The 25,503-nt window shown below is 44.0% G+C and overlaps 4 protein-coding genes across 5 annotated transcripts; 3 read left to right on the top strand and 1 right to left on the bottom strand.

The window, feature by feature from the left end:
* The first annotated feature begins 447 nt into the window (after positions 1-447).
* Positions 448-3,060, top strand: LOC117144202 (zinc finger protein 595). The gene is made up of 3 exons (XM_033309250.1): positions 448-1,130; positions 1,695-2,292; positions 2,396-3,060. Exons 1-3 carry the CDS (start codon positions 675-677, stop codon positions 2,905-2,907), a joined length of 1,566 nt encoding a protein of 521 aa, XP_033165141.1. The 5' UTR covers positions 448-674; the 3' UTR covers positions 2,908-3,060.
* Positions 3,061-3,245: 185 nt separating this feature from the next.
* On the bottom strand, positions 3,246-5,162 carry LOC117144200 (RNA polymerase II-associated factor 1 homolog). Its single transcript, XM_033309249.1, has 3 exons — positions 4,968-5,162; positions 3,942-4,908; positions 3,246-3,882 (listed from the first exon to the last, which is right to left on the bottom strand). The coding sequence occupies exons 1-3, from the start codon at positions 5,039-5,041 to the stop codon at positions 3,313-3,315; spliced, it is 1,611 nt and encodes a 536-aa protein (XP_033165140.1). The 5' UTR covers positions 5,042-5,162; the 3' UTR covers positions 3,246-3,312.
* A 578-nt stretch (positions 5,163-5,740) lies between these two features.
* Positions 5,741-6,305, top strand: LOC117144399. The gene has a single exon (XM_033309535.1). It carries the CDS (start codon positions 5,774-5,776, stop codon positions 6,146-6,148), a length of 375 nt encoding a protein of 124 aa, XP_033165426.1. The 5' UTR covers positions 5,741-5,773; the 3' UTR covers positions 6,149-6,305.
* Positions 6,306-9,757: 3,452 nt separating this feature from the next.
* Positions 9,758-24,305, top strand: LOC117145183 (organic cation transporter-like protein). Of its 2 annotated transcripts, XM_033310738.1 has the most exons (6): positions 11,895-11,909; positions 12,176-12,612; positions 20,544-21,436; positions 21,535-21,689; positions 21,761-21,929; positions 22,129-24,305. In XM_033310738.1, exons 2-6 carry the CDS (start codon positions 12,349-12,351, stop codon positions 23,108-23,110), a joined length of 2,463 nt encoding a protein of 820 aa, XP_033166629.1. In that variant the 5' UTR covers positions 11,895-11,909; positions 12,176-12,348; the 3' UTR covers positions 23,111-24,305. The 2 variants fall into 2 exon arrangements, with proteins under 2 accessions (XP_033166630.1, XP_033166629.1); XM_033310739.1 differs by lacking the exons at positions 11,895-11,909; positions 12,176-12,612 and adding an exon at positions 9,758-10,210.
* The last annotated feature ends 1,198 nt before the right edge of the window (positions 24,306-25,503 follow it).

The raw sequence follows: 25,503 nt of genomic DNA, 5'->3' as shown, positions 1-25,503 counted from the left end.
AATCAAAAGAAGAAATCTCCAATAAGAGTAGATGTTAGTGAGTTTACTCTTAATGGAGTGCTTAAAAAAATGGAGCTACAATTGCAGTAACCCATATTCCAATTGGATATTGGCTGAAAAGCCAATTATAGAACCAATCTGGCCATAATGATAGATAGCCAGATAAGTACCGCAAATCGCATGTGGCCATCTCAGCGGATTGCCCCTGCGCATCGTGCGTTACAAAGACTAGAACGAAGGCTATATGGCCGCCAGTGCAACATATATCGGCCAGAAATAATTCTACATATAGTATATAGGCGTGTTCAGAGCTATATTTCGAAATGAGCTACCCAGAGACACGAAGAAGAGAGACCGCCTTGTTCGAGAGATGGGTTTTCGGTGCTACGAGTGTTCCCGAAAGTCTTCTTGGCGATTCGTCGATCCGCGCCGGGCATTTCATTATTTTTCATTATTTCGTTAGCTGGCATCGGTGCCGAGAGAACTCAGATTGCTGGGCCCAAAAGTTTTCAAAAATCTTCACTTGCTGGTATTTTTAGAAAATTCTGAAAGCAGAAAGACTAGGCAGTCTGGGAATGGACTGCTCCTGAATAGATGATCGCCGACCAAACAGGAGGATTATCCCAATAGGAGGTGAAGCATTTGCATAAGATTCGATCGAGTGCGCTGGCGAAATGTGTTCCACCTCGGTGCTGTGTCCGCTCTGCGCGGTGCCCAGTTTCGGCAGTATTGACGCACTGCAGCAGAGGCTGATCAAGGCGGCCAACGGCCCACTGGCCTGTCCCTTTGCCAACTGCAAGGAGCTCTTCCTGGGGCTGGACAAGCTCACCATCCACCTGTTCTCGCACACCAGTCTGATGGCTCAGGAGGGAAACGAGAGTCCAGCGAATGGCCAGGCCGCCTCGTCCCGCGGCTTTCATGCCGCAGCTCAGCCCAAACGGAGGGCCAAGCGAACCAGGTCCAAGCCCGCTGTCCCACCCCCACCGCCTGTGCCGCCCACTCCGCCCGCCCACTGCGACATTTGCGAGTTCAGTTTCCGGAATACCGAGCTGAGGGACATGCACGTCCGCTTAGTCCACGAAAATGCGGAGGGAGAGCCCAAGCAAAAGGAGCCTCAACAGAAGGAGCCGGTAACTATTAGCTATGTATATACATACATACATATACTAAGTGCTGTTATCTATGTAGGAGTTTCGTAATGCTGTTAGATTGAGCACTTTAGCATATTCTTAAATCGATATTGAATAGAATCTGTTTTTATTGCTCACAGGCATCGAAAAAAATCATTCCTAAAAAGGTCAAACATTTACATTGCATCTTCAACAAAAGTTTGACGTAATTAAAATGAACATCAACAAAAAAGAAAGCTATACACTCTTATATTTTAAAAACAACTGATGTACATACATATTTATGTACATCGTTCGATATGTACATATATCGTTCCCATTATTTTCCATTAATTTTCCAACTGTTCCTATGACTATGTAAATATATGATAGATATACATTTGTTTTTGATCAATTTATAACCGTAACTTTGTGATGATATAGTGAATGAAACAAGATTTCTGTGCATAAAATTCATAGCTTTAAAACTGAGGGACAGACGGTAATATAATGGAATATTGGGGCATAAGGACATATTGATGAATGGATAATTATAAGTGAAATTCCGATTATTGCTTCATACAGGATCAGGAGCCCTACAAGTGCCATCTCTGCTCCAAGACGTTCCGCATGAAGGGCTCCCTTCGCATCCACCTGAAAGTAGTGCACATGATGGGCGTGCCCTGCTCCAATCCCAATCCCAGTCCCACACCCGCTCCCACCACCAGTGCAGTTAGTGCCTCGCCCAAGCTGAGCATTTGCGATCGCATTCGACACACAGAGCCTGGAGCCCTTGGCAACGGAAACAACTCCACGTGCACCGCATCCCAGCCATACGCGCTGAGTGGGGCGCTGAGCATGCTCCAGCAGTCCCCCAGCTCGCCGGAGTCGGGCTCGGCCACACCGAAGCTATGGGAGTGCGACGTGTGCAGCAAGTCCTTCACCACCAAGTACTTTCTGAAGAAGCACAAGCGGCTCCACACCGGCGAGATGCCGTACACGTGCGAGATCTGCGCCCGGACCTTCACCTTCCAGCAGTCGTACCACAAGCATTTGCTCTACCACAGCGAGGTAAAGCCCCATGTCTGCGGGGTTTGTGGACGCGCCTTTAAGGAACTGTCTACGCTGCATAACCACCAGAGGATCCACAGCGGCGAAAAGCCCTTCAAGTGCGAAGTCTGCGGTGAGTATCGATTTGCCTTATCTGCTTTAAATGGAGGAGAGGTATACCTTCTTTTCCGGGTCACTCTATCTCTAACCTTTTCGTATTTCGGACTCGTTCACAGGCAAGTGTTTCCGGCAGCGAGTCTCCTTCCTTGTCCACACGCGCATCCATACGGGAGTGATGCCCTACAAGTGCGAGCTCTGCCAGAAGACGTTCAGGTACAAGGTCAGCCAAAGAACCCATCGATGTCCCACCGAGGAGGCCCAGACACCGGAGCAGCTGATCAAGGCATTCCTGGAGGGCAACGACTCACCCACCCAGCCTTCACCAGCGAGCGCCGAAATAGCTGCCATCAACAGCAGCTCGATTGCGGATCCGGAGCAGGAGGCACTGCTTTCGCAGTCAATCGACGACATTGTCGTTGAGCAGTGCCAGAAGCTGGGCATCTGTGGTGTGGAGCCGCGGGAGGAGGGACAGCTCATATCCCTACAGCCGGTTGCGGTCGTACACTTCAGCGGGAACGGCTCTCCGCTGCAGCAACTCCAGAACTTGAGAATCTACTCGCCACAACAAACGGAGCTTCCCAGTTCCGATGGCGAGGTCTTCCAGCGGTTTTTGATGGACGCCACGTAGTTGGAACGAAGATCCACTTAATTTATACCCTTTTATATCAATTTACATTGTTCGCACTTCCCCAAAGGCGATCTAATCAATTCCTAAGCACTCCCTAAGAAAAACCTCTTAATTGGACCTTTTTGTGAGGATATTATTTGGTTCTTAGTTGTTTTATCTCAGACAGTTTAGTGTTGAGATGTTGCAGCCAAGTGTAAATCGGCAAGGACCCGACTTGGTTGCAATACAACAACAACACCTAATAGAAATTATGTTTAACTGCCGTTTTTATTTAAAACTATTCTGGGCAACGAACATGAGCTCTGAATTGAGGCGAATATAATATTAAATCAAGTTAGTTCAGTTTTCAAATGTACTTGGTTGATTATAAACTTATTTATTATGAACGCCATTTTTTGTAATTATTCATTCGTCTGAGCCGCTTCCAGAACTGGATCCTGAACCCGAGGGCGAGCCACTGCGAGACCGGCTGGGCGATCGCGATCCAGAGCCAGATCTGGAGCCCGAACGGGATCGGGAACCGGACTTGGATCGCGACCGAGACCGAGAGCCGGACTTTGAACGGGATCGGGAACGCGATACCGATCTCGATCTGGATCCGGACTTCTGGGATCCTGCCGGCGAATTTGTGCGTGATCTGGAGCCGCTACCAGACCGAGAACCAGACTTTGAGCGGCTGCTGGCCCGAGAACCGGAGCCAGATCCCGATCCTGAACTGGACCCGCTGTGAGTTCGACTCCGAGAACGAGACTGTCGATCGCGGGCTACCTGGGCGGGTGAGTCCGCTCCAGATGCTGCCTGTGCGCCACCAGCTGCGTCCTCGCTCGCCTTCTCCGTCTCGCCTATGATTTGCATTTGCTCCTCTTCCCTCACTTCCTCCACAATCTCCTCCTCCTCGCCAGGAACTTCTAGCTGGCGCTCGCGATAGCGCTGCATACGATGCTCCATGCTGTCCAACGGACGATGCTTGACAACCTGGAAGAAATAATACAAGTTAAAGATCGCCATGGACGAATGTACAAAAATATATTTACCAGCTTGGTGTTGTTGGGTTGCTGGCCAACCTTAACGCGACGCTTGTTAAGGCGCACACGGGTTTCCAGCTCGTTGTAGTAGATGCCGTCCTGCCGCATCACGAAGAAGTAGTTTTCTTCGTAGCCCTTGGAAGCTTTGGTCTTCACGTTCCAGTTGTATTCTCGAGCGATCTTGTACTCGTACTCCTCCTCCTCCTTGTACAGCTCGCCATTGATGAAGTCTGTACGGCGTTTCTCCAGCGTCTGCTCTGTGGGCAGGAAGTAGGCGACAAACTGTTCGCCGCTCTCGTCCATCACACCACGAATCATGGCCTGTGACATCTCCTCCAGTTGGGCGGGCACGTTCTTGCCCGCAGGAGCCGGATCACTGTCAAATATGACCTGGGCGCACGGGAACTTCCAGTTGGTGAAGTCGGGGAAGATAGGCAGTACCTCCACTGGCACCACATTGGGCTTGGAATAGTGCTTGGTAATTTCGCTCTTTGTGTCGCTGAAGGTCTTCTCGATGGCCTTGATCTGGGCTTCGCGGTCCAGGTAGAGAGTCTCCTCCCGAAGCGACTTCTTGACGTTATAACCGACCTTGGCCTCGATGTTCTCCAGGTTCTGGGGCTGGAAGCGCGTCTGCTCGGTGGAGATGTACTCGGATTTGCGCAACCATGACACCGTCCTCGAGTGCTGGCGCGAACGCACAGAGTCTGTGGGCGTCAGGGTCTCCTCCTCCAGCAGTTTTTCATCGGCGGGGTCCAGCAGCGTCATGGAATCGGCCTGGTAGAGCTCCCGGTTAATCAGGTCCACCGTGACACCCAAATCATGTTCCGTCAGCACGTCATACTTGAAGTTACGCTCTAGGGACGTTGGGTTGTACTGCACGAAGCGGTGGCTATCGAAGGGGTACTGCAGAAACTTCAGATCGAAGGGTATGTCCGGCAGGTTGTTTCCATACTTCACGCGGCAGATGATCTCGGATCTGCAAGGTTGCACATTAGTCTGAGTATCTGGCGTCTGTTTGGGGATCTGTTCACTTACTTGCGCTCCGTTTGCCGCTGGGGTCGCTTTTCGGCGGCACTGTTTACCGCCGAATTGTTGATCGTGGGTGGCATTGTGGCTTCCAACAGGTAATTCAGCTTAAGTCCCTGTTTGGTTGCGTTTTTAGTCCATTTATTGGCCAAATATAAAAATCCTCAAATCTGCGCTTGGCAGTGTGACCGTACTTAACCGGTACGATAATACCTTCGGACAAAAATACAATATTTTCGGGGACTCAAATGCAACAACATGCATCCGCATCATTGTGCGGTTATGACACAACATCTATTTGAATTTCCTTTTCACAACTAATAATATGGATAATGTTATATTATCATTTTCCAAGTTAGCGATAAATCAACTAGTTTTTGTTCCTGCAAGTTTTTATAAATTAGTCAAAACTAATTTGACCATGCCGACTATAACGCCCAAAAGCTACAAAATCAACGTTTAAAAACGTTTGGTATTTTTTTATACTTTTTGATTTTACTATTTTAATTTTTGTTTCTTCTAGCTGACTAACGGGTATCTGTCGAGAAAATTCTATTTAAAATGGATCCGATCCTGATTACGAACGTCTGCAAGAAATTTAAAAATTAATAATGATTAGTGTATATAAAGTACTTGATAATAAAAAGCTCACGCACTCTCGCTCTCGATGAATATAAAAATGTTCTCAGTGTTTCTTCGAATTTATCGCCCCATTTGCCATAAGCCGTCTAATTTCCAATAAGTCACAGATCATTATCGCTGTTTATTTTATTTTGTTTCAATAATATCCAATCTGTGTCTGCCTGTAACGAAACATGTCTAGTTTCCTTTTGGCTATTTTCATTTTAATGGCGCTTAGAACCTCAGAGTCTTCTGAAACTGCAAACCCACTTGGAAACGAGCCCGATCCATTAAATATGAAGCTGGTGGATCCCATGGCAGCAGGAGAATCACCTAACAGGATGATTAAGGATCAGAAAGATATAGGCCTTAAGCCAACTAGCAGTAGCGAAGAGCTCCGGAAATTGCCAAAAGCGCGAGGTCGACAGAAGAGATTCATTCGGAATCCAAACTATGTGAAAGCTAACGAATTCTTTGATAAGATGATAAGCAGTGAGTACGTAAGTAAGCGGTATAAGGATCTTCCGCCGCCTCACCCGGGATTTGGAGAGGAACAACCGCCAGCATGAACATATAGCCAGTGGAATCTGCGAAATTTTCCTGTTGGCACATCACATTATAGCCCATATAAGGGTGTCCATAACGACTGGGAAATTGCCAAAGTAAACAGTATCAGCTCCACGGATTCCCAATGCAAATAAACACAAAGCACAATAAATCGAATTAGCAGCAAATATTATCCCTCTTCTCTTTTGTAGACAAAATTTGATTGTCACCTGTTTTGTTGTGGCGTTTGTTTAAAAGGTATCACTTAGTTGGAAGCTGCGAAAATCCGGGCGGGAGTTCAATAACAAGGTTAAGCGCAAAGGAATAGATCTTTGCGATTTTCATAGGTATATTTACATCGGATATTAGCGAGGAGACGACTTTGCAAAATAATCGTCACAAGAAATTAGCACACATTCGTTGATTGATCGCATAGCATAGGTAGAAAATTAAGAAATCAGGGGAAATTTGTCATCGCTGAGCATAGATATTGGGGTGTTCAGAAAGTTTTGGATGAGTTGAAGAAGAATTTCTAGTTTATTTCCCAAACTTAACTGAATCGATTTAAGAATACCATTTGATATCCACACAATGTTTCCTTTTTGATGTATAAAAACATTTAACTTAAATGTCTTATCAATGGAATATGCATTTTATTCTATAAAAATGGTTATATTTGAAGAAAGTCTTTGCAGAATTTCAAACTAAAACCACGATTATATCTTTACTTCACCACTAACTATCTATCAACAAGAACTAAAGTCTTTATACTTTCATAGCGATTTGAAATCGTAAATTAACGTTCCTTTTATATTCAAATATTCAAATTATATTCAAATACAAGAATTTAAAGGACTTTTGCAATTTTCCGTAATGTGTACAAATTCCACTTTAAATGAATATTATATTCCTTAAATATCTTATGTCATAGGTATCTTTTTAAAAGGCTTGGGAACTGCTTTTGCCTACGTCATCGAAAAATCGGTCTTTCGAGGAGTTTGCCGAAAAAACGTGTCACGCTTTTGGCCTTTTGTTTTTGCCAGCATTATTAATTACTGTCAATTAGTAATTATTGTTTAATTAATGCATCACATGATGGCGAGGAAAGCCAACTGGCGAACCAGTTAAGTTAGGACGTGAAATCAGCTGGCCACTCAATTTGGCCAAAATAAGCCACGGAGCTGCAAATCAATTGAGCATGCGCAGCGTGCCGAGTTAAAAGTTTCCGTGCTCGTTACTACGATATCCGAGCTTCGTGATATGACGAGCATCCAAGAATCGGGCGGATCCGAGTGGCGTATCCAATCCGGACCGAGCGACGTATCTCAATCCGGATCGAGTGGCGCGCGCGACTTCAGTTTGAAAAACGGCTTTCATTTTGCAACAAGCGCTAAATTGGTTGGGCAAACAGCTCGGGCTTCATTCGCAGGTTCACCCAGTTCGCAGATAGCAGATCGCAGATCGCAGCTCGCCGTTCTTTTGATACATTGTTTATTAGCACACATATTTGCTTAATATATATGTTCATTTAATACGAGTATAGCTGCCTGCCAGTTGGTGACATGTGTCTGTGCGAGTGTGAGTCGAAACTACTAGAGTTTTTGGCACTTTAAGTGAAGTGTGAAGAGAGCGATGGATCTGCCATGAGTTCAGTATCCGTTCAATACTCACAGCGAGTGGGAGCCACAGCGACCAGGAGATCCCCAGATTTGTGTTATCCAGAGATATCCTCAAATATCCTTCGAGAATAATGATTACCAGAATAGCGAAGCCCCTTTGACTGGACGTTTATCTACAATACTCGTAGGTGAGTTTAAGATCAATTTCAATATTTTAGCACAATCGTAAAATAATTGGGCTTGTGAAGGCTGAAAATGAAGTCTTCATGCCTTGTAAATATTTTACTGTCCTGCTAAAAAGATAACATCGTGTGTTGGCCAAAGGAAATTTTTATTTAATATCCCCACATAGTGTTCAACGAAAATTAATGTGAATTGAGTAAGATATGGTTTATGGTTTAGTGTAAGCCATAAATCTAAATTATTTTGAAGAAACTAATGCATTAAAAGCAGTCAGTGTGCCATTTAGATACATAATCTTTATTCTTCCTTGTTACTTGTTACATAATTTTATCAGTAAATGATATCAAAACTCAAGTCAAACTGTTTCCAAAATAATTGAGTGATCCGTAAACGCCATAAATGATTCGTGGGCGCCTCGGAAATCGTTTTTATTTCGCTACTCAACATTTTCGACCTCATATATAGACATATAGATGGCACGTGTAATTAAAATCGTGAAATCGCTGTGGGAAATTACGGAGTTCAGGTGAAGCAGTCGATCATCGGCGACGTCGCCCGACCTGGAAATTTGATTTAGTATGCATAATGCAGCTGGAAGTGAGATTCTCTCGATTAGTTGGAGCTCAAACGTGTTTCAATGCATGGGGTCAGTGGACTGCCGTTGGGAAAAATCAGCTTAATGCCATCGGTTGTCAGAACAATGGGATCGCTTTTACCAGGAAAATAGCAAGTATAACCTCTTGAGAGGTAATTCACCAATATAACTATTTATGGATTGTATTTGAAAGTAGCCAAAGTAGAGACCACTTGTGGGATCACAGATGAGAATAACCCGCAACGTCACTGAAATTATGAGTCAGTTTGTCCCATTGAAGTGCAACAGATTTGCATTGGCATTTGAAATGCAATCCAATAAATGCCAAGTCCGCACTGAGCTTAGAACTCATTTCACTCACGTTGTGTAGGAAAAGATATAGATGGATGGGGTCGCCATATAATAATAATAATGCTTCTTTTCTATGCAAATTAGATAATTCCAACTATGTAGTTGCAAAGGCTTTCGTGGGAAATTCGCGCGGACATGAAAATTGTTTGTTTTCAGTGCAAGAAAAGTGCCACACTTACACTTATGTCTATTGCTGTACAATGGTACACCATATAGCACAGCAGTCACCAGTCACGTGAGTAAGTGGACTGCACCTTACTTGTGTAATTTGTATCCATATCAGATACATATATATGATATATATGATATCGCTACTTCTGTTTCGGCTGCTAAAAACAAAAATAAGTAAGACAGCGATTAAGCAAATAATATAACAGAGATATTGAAAGGAAAGGAAATGGGAAAAGAAACACTTAAGCAAATAGAGCAGCCAGCGAAGGCGAAAGCAGGGGCGAAATGAATTGCTGCGTGACGCGTAGAACGAGTGCTTTTTGGCCGCCTTGCTTTTTGGCAAGGGTACAATGGTACGAAGATTTCGTTGGTAGCACGACGTGGATGTGGATGTGGCTGTGGCTGTGGCTGTGGATGCGGCTGTAGTACATGAATGAGTGTAGTGAACTCATTCCGGCCGCACTCTCGGCGCCCCGCTAAACTTGAACTTGACTTTGGTGAGAGCCAGGAAACGTATCTCACGGGTTGGGGACACCCACCAGTGCAGTTGCCAGAGAAGCGGCGCGAGTAGTGCCACTTGGACACCACACCGACTATTAATAGATACCCTCGCGCGCTGCTCTTCTTCCTGTTTGAGCGGAATCCGAGCCAACCCAGCGGATTCTTCGCTGCGAATTCTTTCGTAGTTCCAACTTGGCCCTTGCCACCTACACACTACACTGCTCGATCTGATCTCATCCGATCTTATCGAATCGGATCGGAGTCGCCCCGTCGGGTTGCGACCCGCTGGGATAAGAGTCCATAAATAATCAGCACTTGGGATTTTCCGATTCCCAATTGTTTGCCCGCGAAAAAAGTCGAGTACTCGGTCGATTTGATTTTATTATTGACAGACATTGTTCGGCGGTGCCGTGATTATATAAAATTAAATTGCACAACTAAATCGACGAAGCAGCATGAGATCGCTGCTGAATAGTTCCTTCTGAATTACCAGATGCCGAGAAAATGCTAAAATGAGCTTTATCCATCCAGACGCTAGTTTAATGGAATCCAACGGGAACCCAACCAGTTCCATGGAGGATTCTGTATCGAAATCGGAGGATGGTCCTCGGCGGAGTCCTCTCATCGATCGACTTGAGATTAAAATCGTGATGCTTAACGTTCAGGTGATTTATAAGCAATCTCACCATAGTATACAAGTAGTTAGTAAGTTAGTAAGCTTGTAAGTTAGTAAGTGCCCTTAAAAATACATGAAATGTAAGCAATATTTGAGGGGATAGTCAAACTGATTCAACCAATTCAGTTCAATTTTAATTTACTAGTAGTGCAATAGCACTCAATACCCTATTTAAATAGCTTAGATGCATATTAATTTGTTTAAATTATTATATATCTCTGAGAATTCCCATTGCTAGTATGGGAATATCAATATATAAAAATGAACAAACCTACTTCAGTTTAATAATATAATTTTCAAGCATATGCCGCTGGCAAGGTAATAGTCAGAAAACCGCAGCTTGCTAATTTTATTTAAAACTCGTCTCCCCAAAACTTGCAAACTCACTTAATTTTTCCGTATATTTCAATAAAATGTTCACATGCGCGCAAAGCGAAAACTTTTCGAATTGCCGCTGTTCTTCGTGCCACACGGCGTATGCGTAATGAAACGAACTTTCTGGCTAATTTGTTTGCTGCTCGTGCCACTCGCAGAGTTTCCTTAAAACGAAGGAGCACGCGTGCACCCCTCCATCCCCCACAATCCATTGTTTATGCAAAATAAATTAGCGCAAGGCGGATGGCGAGGGGGTGGCTTCTGTCGCGTTGAATTTGTAAGCAAACAAGCGCTTCGAAAGCTCACAAGTGCATGACACCAACTATTAACTTGGCCAATAAGTTAGAACAAAAGCGGTACAATGGGGTTACTGCTACCAATAGCTACTCTTCCATGTCCCATTGTACTGGCTGTAAACGATTTCGCAGCTGGGTACTTGTACTTGGGTAGCAAAAGCTTGCTAATGGAGAATATCAATAGAACTGGGAAATTCGCAACTTGCTGAATATACCTATCCTAATAATACACTGCCCCCTTCTTCTGCTCATCAGCTGGAAGTGGATATACTTGGTTATATGGTTGACTCAACTGCTTCATCATTAATCCGATCAGATGTGCCCCAATATGGCAGCCTATTTCCCCTATCCTCATCCAACAAGTTTCATATTTAATGCTTTTATTGCCACTTTTATGGGGCAACTGTGGGGCAATAGCGACAGACACGCGGTGTCACGTGCGTCAGCAGTTCGGCTTATTCCCGTATTGACAGGACCCCGAAATCACCAATTAATCGAGTCAATTGGTGGAATATTTATATTTAATTCGACGAGCGTTTATTGCCTCCCCATTGAGCTAACTGAAATTAGACTGTATGTGCAAATATAGTATGGTATAGGCGCATTGAGGAGGGTCCTGTCCACGAGTCCTGCCGCGGCAGCTTTCAACCTTGCGATGGGAGTAAGCCGCCAGGGGAGTGGAGCAACAGCTGCTCGGCTGAATTGGCCAGTGGCACCCTGTAGCCAAAGCTCCTGGCTCCAGTTTCCAGGACAATGAAAGTGAAATTGCCCCACACGTGACCGACTCCACTAGAGTCCTGCTCGGGAACGAGCTTCGCCTGAAGTTCGGAGCGCCGGCATCGGAGCAAGCTTTCGTTTTCGTTTTCACTTTCACTTCGTGCCGCGCGAAAACGAACTCCAGCCCGGGGAGCTTTCCACCGCTTTTCACCGCTTTCCACCGCTTTTCAGCAAATCAGTTGCGCGTTGGGCGAACGCCAGCACCAATCGACTCCGTTTGTGTCGCGGACGCAGTTTTTAGTATTCGAAAAGAAAATTATTCGCCTATTTTCATTTCTCGAGATTTGCATCTGATTTCTTGAAACTTATGTATTTTCTGATAATATTGGAGCTTTTACTTTGGATTATATTAATTATTTAAAATTGATAGTAAAATCCACCCGATTTTTATTTATCTTATTTTAAATCCGATTTAAACAATTTTGCTCATCCCGACAATATTATGTACATATATATTCTTGCTTACAATCCAACCTTAACCCACTTGTAATTGCTTGTTCTATAAGCTGATTGTCACTGAAAGCGGAACTCATTCGAAATCGCAGTGAAGTAACAAAGTTATATAGACTTAATCAAAATCGTGTGCAAAGAAGTGAACAAATCTAGGCTGGAATGATCTAAGACTGGCCAAAATCAGCGAGCAACTCCTCGCACATTTCACCGGCTTCGCGGACCCATTATGCTCACAGACATTGGAGGCAGTGCAATCGGTAACGGAAACGGCCCCAGTGGCCACAACAGTGGCAATGGTCATGTCCTAGTCAGCGGACTCCACTCGAGCGACTCCTCCAGCGGAATTGGCAGTGCGAGCAGTGAGAAGTTGGCAACGCGCAGCGACGAGGCCCATGCCCAAAGGCGGAGCAGTGGCGAAGGGGATGCCGACGAGGATGCGGATGATGACGATGACGATGAGGATGATGATGAGGATGGGGATGAAACTACGGTAGATATAGAAGCCCACTCGACTGGGGCTTCGCTGGGCGTTTTGGCAGCATATGCATGCCTAATTTTATGCTTATAATTAACCCTCTGCGCAATCAGAAATCCAAGAGCAAATTATGCGTGAGACAGCGATAAGCTGGGCGCAATTTGCAGGGTCTCCAGTTGGGATAGGTCACAGTGAAGGGACTGGTCACGATTTGCTCAAATCATGCAGATGACACACCCCAGTCTGCGTATTAAATAATTAAGCATACTATGTATGACTGTAGACTTGAGCTTCTTTCGAAAGTTGGAGCAATCCTTTCTCATTCTTCTGCCTCGATTCAAACAATTGACGAAATCCATTCAAATATTCAAGAGATCAGCCACACAGGGTATCCAGGGTATCAGGGTTGCGAAACCACCAACCAAATGGCCATTTTGGCTGCCCTTTCTTTGGCTAATAAATTTCTTGCGAATGTTTCCTTTGTTTTCGCTGAATAAGATATCTTTGGGCCGCCATCAGCAGATATTTCACATTTATGGGTGTCGCTCCCCGGCGATTTCGGTGGCAGGACTTTAATTAAAATCAGCCACCGGTGACATAAGACAGTCTGGCTGGTGGAACTCTAGTTTTCAGTCCTGCCACCGGGTCATCATGGGCCTCCAGGTGGCTTTCGCCGGGGTGCTCCACTCATTAGTGACTCTGCCACACGTGCGTATTGAGTTCGGGAAGCAAGTGTGATAAGCTGTTTAGCATGGAAGTCAGAGCCGTGTATTCCACATTCTGCCAGATTATGCAAATTTGCTCTGGCTAAGTTTATTTTCCTTAGCCGTATGCAAATTAGTCCTTACAGGACAGGAAAAGACGTTGATAAATTTATTTATTTCGCCCTAGCAGGCTTCATTTTGTCTCATCGAAGACATGAAATCAAATTGATTTTTTCTTTAGAGAAAGAAGTCATAAAGCTGTAGGATCACCTGTTCATTAGTAAGCTGGCAAATCCTTATTCACCCAACTGGTTCTCTTTTCTTGGATAATATTTCTGCGACACCCCTGCCCAGCTTTACTTGGATTCCGAGCCTTTCCAATTAGCCAAGCTCCAGGTAATTTCCTCCAGACAGACACGCAAGTTTAGCTGAATTTTCAATTCGTTTTTTAGGGTCGAGCGCATGTCTCGATTGGACACATTTTCCCAACCCAGCTGCGTCTGGTTCAACTTGCTCAATCGCTTATACAACTCAACAATCGCTCGAAATCCCCCGCATGTAAACAAACCAATTTCCAGATGCTTAATTTGCATTTATAGCCTGGCCTTCTAGCTAATGAACTTTCTACATATCAATTTGAAATGTGAGTTTACATACGATATGCCATCTTTCACACAAAGGGTCCTAGAAATGTACGAACTCTCTAGTTTCCTGGTTGCCCAAATAAAACTCCTGATGTAGAGGACACTCAGCATGCCAGGATGCTTGTAAAATTAACGAACTTAACTGGATATAAATGAAGATTTATTTCTGGCTTTAATATAGGTATGATTGAAATGATTCATTAATATTGGACACATTTGCTAGTTGAGGTCTGTTGTGTTGATACCCACTTGACTGTCCATTTTTAAATTGGAAGAAAAGCCCTTTAAGGGGTTGGTTATAAAAAACTCGAATCCTGTTTATGGTACGTCTGGGTGCAATTTCTGGACCTTTTTTTTCCACGCTTAGGATGCCGGGAGTTCCGCAATCGCCAAGGTCAAAGGGTACGCAAAAAACTTTCGGCTGCCGGCCTTCTTAAATCTGCAAAAAAGTTCATTATTTATTAAAACGAGCTTTTCTTCAGCTGATTATAATTGGGTTTTGGCCTGCGACTTTGGAGTCGAAAGTCGAGGACCTATTAACCTCGCCCAATTTCCACGGGCAAGGTGCCTTGAACTTCGTGTCCAAGTACGGCGCGAACCCAAAGATTGGGGCTGGGTGGGCTTGGGAAGGCAATTTCCCTGGGCAAGGGCATTGAACGCCTCTAAACCAGGGGCAGTTGGCTGAAAAGTGTCATAAAACTTCCCGGCAAGTAAACAAGGGCTGGTCATAAACTTTTCGGGCGCCTAGGTTGCGATAATTGCTTTTCAATTTCATCTTGAGAACTTTTACTCTTAGTCGCACAATTTCCTCAACACTTGGTGTACTGCCCTCCATTTAATTTCCCATTCGAAATTCTCAATAAACTGCTTCAGGGACCCAGCAGCTGGATTCATAAGCGATTGAAATGAAAACAATTACAAAATGATCCAGAACCGAGTTCGTCTGAGGTTCAGAATCCTTTACTTTTCGGCACGATTTCCTGTGTGTTATTTGTGGACGGAACAGAACAAATAATTGCGGAACAGCATTTAACGCAATTACAACCATTACGGGAAAACACAGGAACGGAAACCAGAAGAGCACCCGGAACAAGACAAAACAAAAGACAAGACAGTTGGGTAAATACAACCAGGAAGTAACCGCCCAGTGGGTTTGATTGGGGGCTGTCCTGATGAGTGGGGCGTTCCCCAAGACAATTAGGATTTCAGGGTCTCGAAACGGAGGGAGCAAGTGCCTCACGGCGGCAATGACCGAGTGTGCAAAGAACTTAAGTTCTCAGTTGAATGGAAATTATGTAGCATACATTCCTGCTGCGTTGAGCACATGTCAACTCCACTATTATCTACTGTAGATACTATATATAGTAATAGATAGATAGCATTCTACAAAAATACCTCGAAACCCACAATATAGGCTTGTTATCCCGACCTTAGGGTATCGTTTAACTTTAATTGCGAATGCAGAGTTCTCTTGAGGTATTCGTTTATTAGATTCTTCTTACTTTATAACTTAATTGTATAATCAAATGACCCAGCCAACGCCATCTTGTTTCGCAGGATCAGAACGCATCTATCCTCTCATAAGTTGGTTTTCATCTTCTTCTTAGCCACCTCCGCCTGATTCCCTTTTTCGATCTCGATTTTCTGGATGCCTTGTCTGGCAGCCCAGTCATTGGCCAAGGCCAACTAAATTTAGTGGTCCTAGCCTATTTACGTTTATGGCAGTTTTCCCTTCCAGCATAAGCAGCTTAGTGGCGGCCCTTAAGTGAAAGCTATAGGTTAATTTACCTGCTTGGTCGGAAAAACGAGTAAGATATTATATACAAGCTCGTAAAATGCATTTATTAGATTTTTGGTATGTAGTAAGATATATTTAACATTAAATTACGAACTGAAATGGAAATAAGTGGAGTGAGCAGGGGTATGAGTTGCAATATAGTCCTTCACCATAGTCATTTTCTCCTTATGAGTTCTGTATCCAATCAAAAAATGTTCCGGCAAAACACCTTCCCATGCGAACAATTTAATATCCCGATTTATTTATGCCTAAAAAGTCCATTCAAAAGAACACTTTAAAAGCTGAATCCTGTTTATTCGTCTGTCAAAATCTGATTTTCCCTGTCACCAAGTCATAGAGATGCGGAGGCGAACCGTGGAAAGCTTTCAAAGCAATTGAAACATTCCTGGATTGGAGGAGGAAGTGGGAAAGGAATCAGCGCCTCACAAAATGTATGCGTATCCTTCATCTGAGCTCCCCAAGAATGTGAGCAATTCGGGTGAATCAGGGGCAAAGCCCATAATTTCAGGGTTCTTATGTATGGGATTCAACTTTCCTCCCAGTGCCGAGGAAGCGAGACTTTTCAGGGAAGACGACCTGGCCCACATGCGTTGGCAGTGGGAGAGAGTTGTCAGATTCAATTGCCGGTGGCAATAAATCAGAGAAAAAAGTGAAAAGTAAGCAAATCATAAATCGTGGCCAGAAATTGGCGGTCTCGTAGGAAGCAGGATCAAGGTTTTCATGTTCTTTAAAGTTAGGAGCTGAGCGGGAAGAATGACCTTGATGTTATAATCCTTCGAGTTATAGATTTCCGAAAGAAGTATATTCTCAGGTGCCATAAGATACAATCGCTTAATCGCGAATTTGGTTTGTCGCCTTGAAGTTTTCGCCTTTTATTTACTCACTCACAACCTTTGCGACTCACTATTCTTCGGCAATGAATGAAGTTGCAAAGCACTTGACTAAACAGAAGGCGACGCCAACTTAAATAACATTAAAACACTTTATGGACTGGCAATAAACGAGGCAACTAAGCCGATAATCAAAGGGTGGTGTTGAAATATACGCATATTCCCATTTATAGCCCAGATACAACTTTGTTGGATACACACTCCCACAGCGGCCAGTGCCCTTGGGAGCTCCTCGAATCCTTCAATATGCCATTACGAGCAGTGCCCACGCCTGGGATGTGGGCATAAAAACAATATGCAATACATAACGCATACGCCACGTTGCGCCAAATTGTTTCGACAGCTCGCCATGGAAGACATTAGCATACACGTGCCCGGCACGGGACAGAAAGGGATGCCGTAATCCATCAATATACTCCACACAGACCCCCAACCTGGTAATGTGGCCTGGGTTCTGGGTTCTGGGTTCTGTAGGTTATGGCCCATTCTGGACACTCGCCGGTTGACGAGGCCAGTGAAACTAATCAAATATTTATGCTAGCTTTCGTCTGGCTGAGCGTCTGGTCACGATATCGTGACGACGCTAACTCGAACAGCTCATATTGACTTTAATGACCACGATGGCAGCAACAAGTTCGGGAACCCTGAAACTCCGTTGCATGTCTACAGCCAGAAGGTAATTGGATTAGCCACTTCTATTAAGTGAGCATCTATTTTCGGGACATTAAGTTACATGTTTTCAACGGCGCGGAGCTGAGATTTTCAAGCCGCTAGTTATGTAACGAATATTAGCTGTCAAACTTTCAGCTAAGATGTAGTTATATTCCTTGCTTTAGCAGCCTTGATTCCTGATTAGACTTTAATCCTTACCCGTACACAGCGGGAACCTAACGATGCATATAGAATATTTGGAAAGCAAGAAGTGTCAGAAACACGATCACGCAGCAGATGGATGTCAACGGATTTCTCTGTTAACAGGATTCGCAGGCATTAATACATCTCCCAAGGCACCCAGGCACCCAGGCACTCCATCCATCACTTAGTCATTGTGCCACCTGTTTGCCAGTGCCAGAAGGCACAAAACAGCAATCTCAGCGAGAACACTGTTGCTATGGCTGTGCTCCAATTAACTGTGGCGCCCCTCCTTGTCAACCAGCCAGCCAGCCAGAAAAAAGGGGCACAGTTGCAACACAATGGCCACGTGTGTGGGGCATTGTTGCGAGGGGCAGCCAGATTGTTTTCGTTTCCTGAAGACTCTTAGGCCAAGCAATTAGGAAATCATTAGTCAAGGCCAGTGGGTATAAGATACACGAACAAAGGATGAAGAGATGCCATTCTAACATAACAAACTTGACCATCTCTTCAAGTTCAAATGCTCTACCCATTTGCTAACTTAACTAATTTTGTTTTTTCTGGTTTTTATTGAATATTCCTCTACCTATATTACCGACAGATGGAAATTCACGTTTCCAGACTCGAAGCCAAACGAGCTCTTCGCCGTTTCGGTTTCAATTACAAAATTTCCTTTCTGGCAAACAAAAGATACACATGTATCCATATTTCATGCAAGTATATTCATACCCCCATATTCAATCTCCATTTCGCAGGGCAGCGTAGTCAATTGAATGGCGAAGAGCAATAAATAAGTAATGAAACATTCAGGAGGTGGAACTCCCTGTGGGACTGAAAATAAGTATTAATATGTGCAGGTTCTGGGCTGAAATGGAAACAATTTGCCGACTAGTTGGGCATCTAAGTGCTCCTCATCTAGTAGATAATTGGGATATCGTGTGGGCAACAAAGTGTGTGCAGCACGAGGCAGATTTATGATGGCTGCGGGAAATTTCCTTAATTATGTCTGAGGGAGTGGGCAATCTGGGCGCGTTTTGGGTGTTCCATTAGTCATCTAGCAAGGACCACGAACCGCGGAGATTCCCTCCGTGTGTCTGCTGAATTTCGTTCCTTGTGCTTCATTGAAAATTCGGCTTTGGGGCACCGCCCTCTGATACTCTACAGTATGAATGATCTTTTGAATGAGTGAACATGTAATGTGTTAAAGAAAGGATCCTTTGACCAATTCCATCCAATGATGCGCTGCAAATGTAAACAATTTTGGCAATTACATAAGTGAATCACCTTGGCAGTCTAATGAACCATTCGTCACGTGACGCATTAAACTGAACTTGCCTCGAACCTTTTCTACCCCAATACTGATTAAAATCGGCATTAACCTTGGCGGTATTTGCACAGCTGTTGGCAGTCAAAAAACAGAAGTAAACCAAAATAGGAAAAAAGAAAAGATACAAAACGACTTCATTAAATTGAAGCTTAAAACTAGACTCAGACGTTGGCAGCCTGAAACTAATAAATGATTGCATACTTGTGGGTTCAGCGAATTCTTCAGATTTTCAGGAACTCCTTAAAAAGGCTGTTGCTTTACAAACTCAAACGAATATGCAAAGTGCATAATCCGAATATCCGACCTTTCCTTACCTGCCTGGATTTTAGCATCTGAAGGTCGCAGTATCTTATGATTGCTTGAGGACCCTTCTGACTTTCGATATGTATACTTTCTTTGGTACAGTCCATGAATACAAAAGGTCCTTTCAAGGATGACAAAACGTGAAAACAAAACTAAATGACGACAAAAACGGACGGCTGGTACAAAAAAATGGGAAGACAAGCCGAAAACCCAACGGATTGTTCAGAAAAAACATCTGAATAACATACCCAGTTGGATGGTTTGGGTTGTTTAGCTGGGATTCGTGGGCGCCATTTTTTGGTCTGGGGGACATTTGTCATCCCAAAAAGTCAACCCAAAATGGGATGTAGTAAATGGTTAGCAAGCATTTACTTTCCTTTGGTGTGCTTTATTTTTTCTTGCTGGTAAAATACGATACAAGCCGACTTTTAATTAGAAGAATAATTTAAAATTTTAAGATGTTAACTTAAAAGAATAATGTTTTTAAATGAATTTGTAATAAAACATGTTGTTGGATAATTTGAAGGCTCAGTTCACGTTCCAATAAAAAAACTTTTGGTTGTTTCTTAAGGCATTTTAGAGATTTGGAGATGCTAGTTACGTGATTAAGGACAATTTAAGCAGTCTTCTGTTGATTGATTTACAGCCTTTTTAACTGAAAATCAAAGAGAGAAAAAGCGTTCGCATCTCTGAGATATGAATGCCTGACAGCTGCGATCAAATAAATATAAATAAAAAGCATGGAATTTAATTAGAACCATTTATGGAATAGGAAGAGTACTCCTATGTATATATTCCCATAGGAGGCCACAGAGCCTTTCTTGGCATATAAAATTACTGTGTGGAGAACATCCACTTGGCGCTGCAATTTATGTTCATTATATTCCCAACTGCAGTCGAGTGAGAAAGTGGGTGTGGGCATTCTGTGGAACCCAGACACTCACGCCCACCAATTGCTGCACTCCAGTTCCCGAAGGACACTCTCTGATCTATCCGGGAATGTCGCTGAATTGACTTATTAGCCACGGATACCACGGCTCTCGATATGGATGGCCTGGATTTCAATGGATGAGGGCACAAGCTGTGTCAGGGCCATTAAAGGCACTTTGAAGCGAATGTAAATGCTAGTAGAAACTAGCTCAATAATTGTATAAAGTGCCTTATTTTCGATACACAAATAGATACAATTTAAAATGAATTTAACCAACATATACTTGGGGGCCATGGTAATTTGTAAAGCTTTCTACTTAATGGGGAAATCACTCAAATTCATGTTACAAAACAATGAAAAACTGTTTCAACGCAACTTAGCCAGAGTTAATAGACCTTAAGCCAAAAAGCTAACAACAGCAACCGCCTAACTTCCTAATTCATATTTAAGCTTCTAAAATTCTAATTGATATTTATTTCCGCCTCTTCCCCACGCAGGCGGAGTCCCCTTTGCTGCCCCTGAAGGACGACGAGCCATCGCCCCCTCAAGTCCACAGTTCCTCGCACATATCAGCCAGTAGGTCACCCCACTTCGGCACCTCAGCTGGCGACCTCGAGCCAAAGCACCTCCCAACGCCACCACCCAACTCCCCGTCCAACGAGCAGGCCAAGTGCGAGGGTCCGGAAGGAGAGGCCAACAACAACAACAGCACCAGCAGCAACCACAATCACAAGCCCAACCACGAGGGTGCGTTCTACAAGGAGATTCGCACCCATAGGCGCCAGCACGAGTATCAGCTCTATCCCAACGACACCTTCGCTCAACTGGAGGGCAGGGCCCCCAAGCCGAACACCAAGATGCAGACCAAAGTGGATGCGGTGGGCCGGATCACGGGTCCGTGGGGAAGGTGGCAGCTGCGAACGGTGCTACTGATCTTCCTGTGCAAGATTCCATCGTCCTGGTTCATGGCCTGCATCATTTTCACGGCCCCAGCACCGAGGCACGGCGAGTTCTTCTGCAAGCCCCCCCACACAATCGGAGCCCAGAACCAAACGCAATGGATCAAGGTCTCGCATCCGCAGAAGGAGGAGAGCGACGACCAGGAGTTTAGCATCGACTTCTGCAATGTCTACCAGGACGCCCAGGAGCACGCCCATCACTATTACAACTACGAGAACAGTGAGCAGGAGCCGCGCGTGTGGGAGAAACCTCTGCACCGCAACTCCAACGTGATTCCCTGCACGGAGTTCCAGCACGAGTCCGACTACCACTCGGTGGTCACGCAGTACGACTTGGTCTGCTCCCGGGACATTCTCGTATCCGTCACCCAGTTCTTCCATCTCTTTGGTGTGCTCACCGGAGGCATCCTGGCTAATCAGCTGCTGAAATAGTAAGTTAGCGTACACTTGGTTAATATCTAAACCACAATAATTTGGTAAACAGATTAAAGATAATTTGTGTTCATATATCTCTCTTTCCCACTTTTAGTTTCAGTCCCCGAAATGTGATGCTCTTCGGCATGATCACGCAGATATTTTGTGGCAACCTCACGGGGCACGTGGCCTCCTACGAGCTCCACGTGTTCTTCCGGTGCCTCTCCGCCGTATGCTGTGCCCAGATGTACACGGCCGGAGGCCAAATCAGTAAGTGGCAAGACTTAGCTTAAATATAAATGGATATGTCTAATGGATTCCCAATTGTTTGCTCCTTACAGTGGCCGACATAACGGGGGGAAAGTACCGAACTTGCGTCTCCACGCTCTTTGAGCAGTTCTGGTCTATTGGGGTAATGATGTTGCCCGGAGTGGCCAGCTTCTGGTCCAGCTGGTCCCACCTCTACATGGCCATCTCGTGGCCAACTGTGATACTTATCTATCTGTGGCAGTGAGTAATCAAAAACAGATATTGATAGCAAATTCGTATCTAGATTCGCATAAGCAACGTATTATAAGTAACTACGTCAATGGAAGTGTTTTAGAACAGTACATTAATTATCAGGATTACTAGCCCAAAGTGGAACTGCTGTGCAGCGTTCATGTGAAACATTTTGTGGCCCATACTGACACTTCCATCCCTTTTTCAGGTGGATCCCCGACTCGCCGCGATGGCTGATCGCCCGCGGACGCACTCAGGACGCCAAGAAGATCTTGCTGGAGTGCGTGGAGGTGAATGGGACGGGCTACAACCTGCCGCACGACATCGACCAGCAGCTGGAGCTGCAGGCGCAGACCGCCATGGACGCGCCTCCGCCGAGTGGCTGGTGGTCGATGTGGAAGGGAGAGCGAGCGGTGCGACACATTGTGTGTGTGCACCTGGCCTGGTCGCTGTACATCGTGGTCTACTACGGCATGCTGCTCAACATCCGCTCCTTCAGTCGCGACCACCTGTACATTAACACCTTTATCGCGGGCTTCAGCGAGATGATGGGCACTTTCTTCGGGCTCTTCCTGATTCTGAAGACCACCCGCAAGTGGCTGTGGACGGGACTCTTTAACATCGTGGCAGGATGCATCGCCTACTGCGGCTGGCTGGTTCCGAAGCCCAGCGTGATTGGGCTGGATCCGAATGTAGCCCTGCTGATGTGCTCGGCCATGGTCTCGAAGATGGCCATATCCACTACGCTCAGTATACTCACTACCTGCACGGTGGAGCTGGTTTCAGATGACAAGAAGAAGATCACCTCCTTCTCCACGATTTGCTGGGCCCGGTTCTGGCTGCTGGGAGCGCCCTTTATTGGATCCACTGTGGTCTTCGGCCAGCTGATTCCCCAGACGGCCTTCGCATCTCTGGCCATTCTCGGTGGCCTGTGCACCTCCCTGATCAGCAGTCCCAGGACCCATCCCATCTCAAGACCCTCTTCGCCTGCTGCACAGGGAACCCAGAACATGGCCTCGCAGTTCACCATCATCGACGGCATGGACAACAAGGGCTACACGCCCACCGCGAAGACCATCCACTCGAACAGCACTATTTTGAAACTAAGCACGCCGCAATCGAATCTACCTCCTCAACTGATGCCCGGCATTTGGACGACCAAGATAACCGAGGATGGCCCACCCATGTGAACTGCTTTCAGACAGCGAGCGTTGACAAATTAGCCGTATTGGACTTGAGATATAGAAGCATTTCTATAGCCCAGGAGTGGAGTCTCTATGATAGTAAATCATATGCTAAGGGGAAGAAGCAGATGTTCAAAAAGTTAGGATATTGCTAGATTCACAGCTAGCGCCGCGATCTGGTTCACTTTGGTGGTGCTGTGACTTGTAAACTATAGTCTATACAATTTGTTAGCAGTATATACTTATGGCCCGCTTTATAAGTTTATGGGCGCACCTATTGTAAGACACATTAGCTATCCTTTTTAGGAGGAAGAGTCAATATAGTCCTAGGAGTTTCGCACACTTTAGTAGTACGTAGTACGTACATCAACTTTAAACTAAATCGGAGTGCTCAAGTGAGAAAGTCTCGCGCACTTGAAGACAAAATTACATTTCTAAGTAGGCAACACTTAAGCTAAAGCTGTGGAACAGAATCCTCGAGCAAATTATTTTAAATGGGTAAATAAGCTCGCCGACAAAACCCAAACCCATGCATATATTTTCCATTGCCTTTAATTTTAGGGCTTAGTTCATTCAGCCTATCCCCAGCAGACGGTGAATCATTCGAGTCTGGGACAAGCTTCAGCGCAGCCATAATTAGTAGTCTCATAAGAAGGTAAGTCAGATGTGGAGCACACCTTGAGAAAAAGGGATAAGCCCAGTATTAAGCAGTCACTATTGAACCAAATCAAACACGTACCGAATCGAACCTCACTGCACAGACAAGCCATCTTGAATGGCGATCCTTCTAAAGGCCTGTGGTTCCACATTAAGTGATTGTGTTGTAAACACCTGGAGAGAATTACATGAAAAGACATACGAGTAGTTACACAATAATTATATATTATGGACAACTTTTATTAATTACCTTAATCTATAATACTAATTGATTAGAACAACAATAATATTAACCTACACCTTGAATAATTTACTTTCGTTACGTATTGTAATTATCAATTACCAAGCTAATTTAATATAAATCAATTAGTAGTTTTCAGGCTCTACATAAATACACAAGGTATAAATTACATAATATTTTTAAAGTTGCATCACCTAGTGAATACGCTTAGCAACTTGTTGAATGTTATCTGATATTGGTTACTACATAAAACGAAATGTTATACATGGCAAAAGAGCAATATTTTTCTAATAAAGCATCATCATAAAAACGAATTGACTTATTTTTCATCGTGGCTTGCTCGTTTTTTGTTTAATAAGCGAGGGATATCTATTACATAGCTAATGGGAGTGCGAAAAATAAATTTCAACATTTTTTGACATTGAGAAAAAAAATATTAAAACAAAAATAAGTTTTAAATTTTTACAATTGTGGCCGGTTTGTGGGCGTTAGAAGGGGCGTTGCTTTCGTTGGTAAGTCGGTAAAAATTTACAAAACCAGAAAGAAAATCAAAAACATTTCCTAAAAGTGTGGGCATAGCAGTCTTGGGCAGTTTGTGGGCGTGGCAAAATGTTTTCTGGCAAATCGATAGGAACGAAATTTCGGATCTTAATTGCCAATCTCAACTTTCTAGCTTCTTGTAAATATGTACATATATAGTTTCTCGGATCTCGGCGTTCATACGGACATGGACGGATCGATCCTGGTTAAGAATATATATATATACTACATAAATACTTTTTCACTATTAGTTAAATTTCCAAATGTATAACTTTTCGGAATCCCCAAAGGTGAGTCTTTGAGTTACGCGGCTGAATTGCAATTTTTAGAAGGTAACAAAATAGCGTGACGGTATTGCCAGCTCTAATAAAGAGGTGCATAATCGTCGAGTAAAAGTGCTCTCGTTTACGGATTTAAGAGAATGAAGAGGCTTTGATTTTTACTTTTACCGTCGATATTAATAATTTAATATTAATATTAAATATTTGGACTTGCTGCGATAGTAATAACAAAAACAATAACAATCCGATACATATAAATCGTTGTTTTATAAAGTCACTTTCCGAAATTTATTCTTCTAAGTTATTCTTCGTAAAAATAATATCAAACCAAAACACCTCTTAACTTTATTGCGATAAAAGATGATTTTTCATTTCACTACATAAAAAAATTAAGCATTCGGCACTTCAATACAATACAACATGCCCACTATCATTATTTTACTGCAGTGTGTCAAATTTATGTTTAAAAGAGCGTATTAACTAAGTCAAATGTAAAATATTTGTTGTCACAATAAAATACTTGAGAACTTTTATGTATATGCAATCTACCTGTTTTATACATTGTTTTAATTTTTGACTCGTACTTTTTGAGCAGTATTATAATACTGTCTACATAAGTATGTAGGAAACACTATTTTCTTGGATTTTGTTTATCATGCATAGATACCCATAAAAAATAA

Source organism: Drosophila mauritiana, chromosome 3R (genome assembly GCF_004382145.1).
Source record: "Drosophila mauritiana strain mau12 chromosome 3R, ASM438214v1, whole genome shotgun sequence".
NCBI lineage: Eukaryota > Metazoa > Arthropoda > Insecta > Diptera > Drosophilidae > Drosophila > Drosophila mauritiana.
Note: the sequence above shows the minus strand (reverse complement) of the source record. Positions and strands in the feature narration are given on the sequence as shown.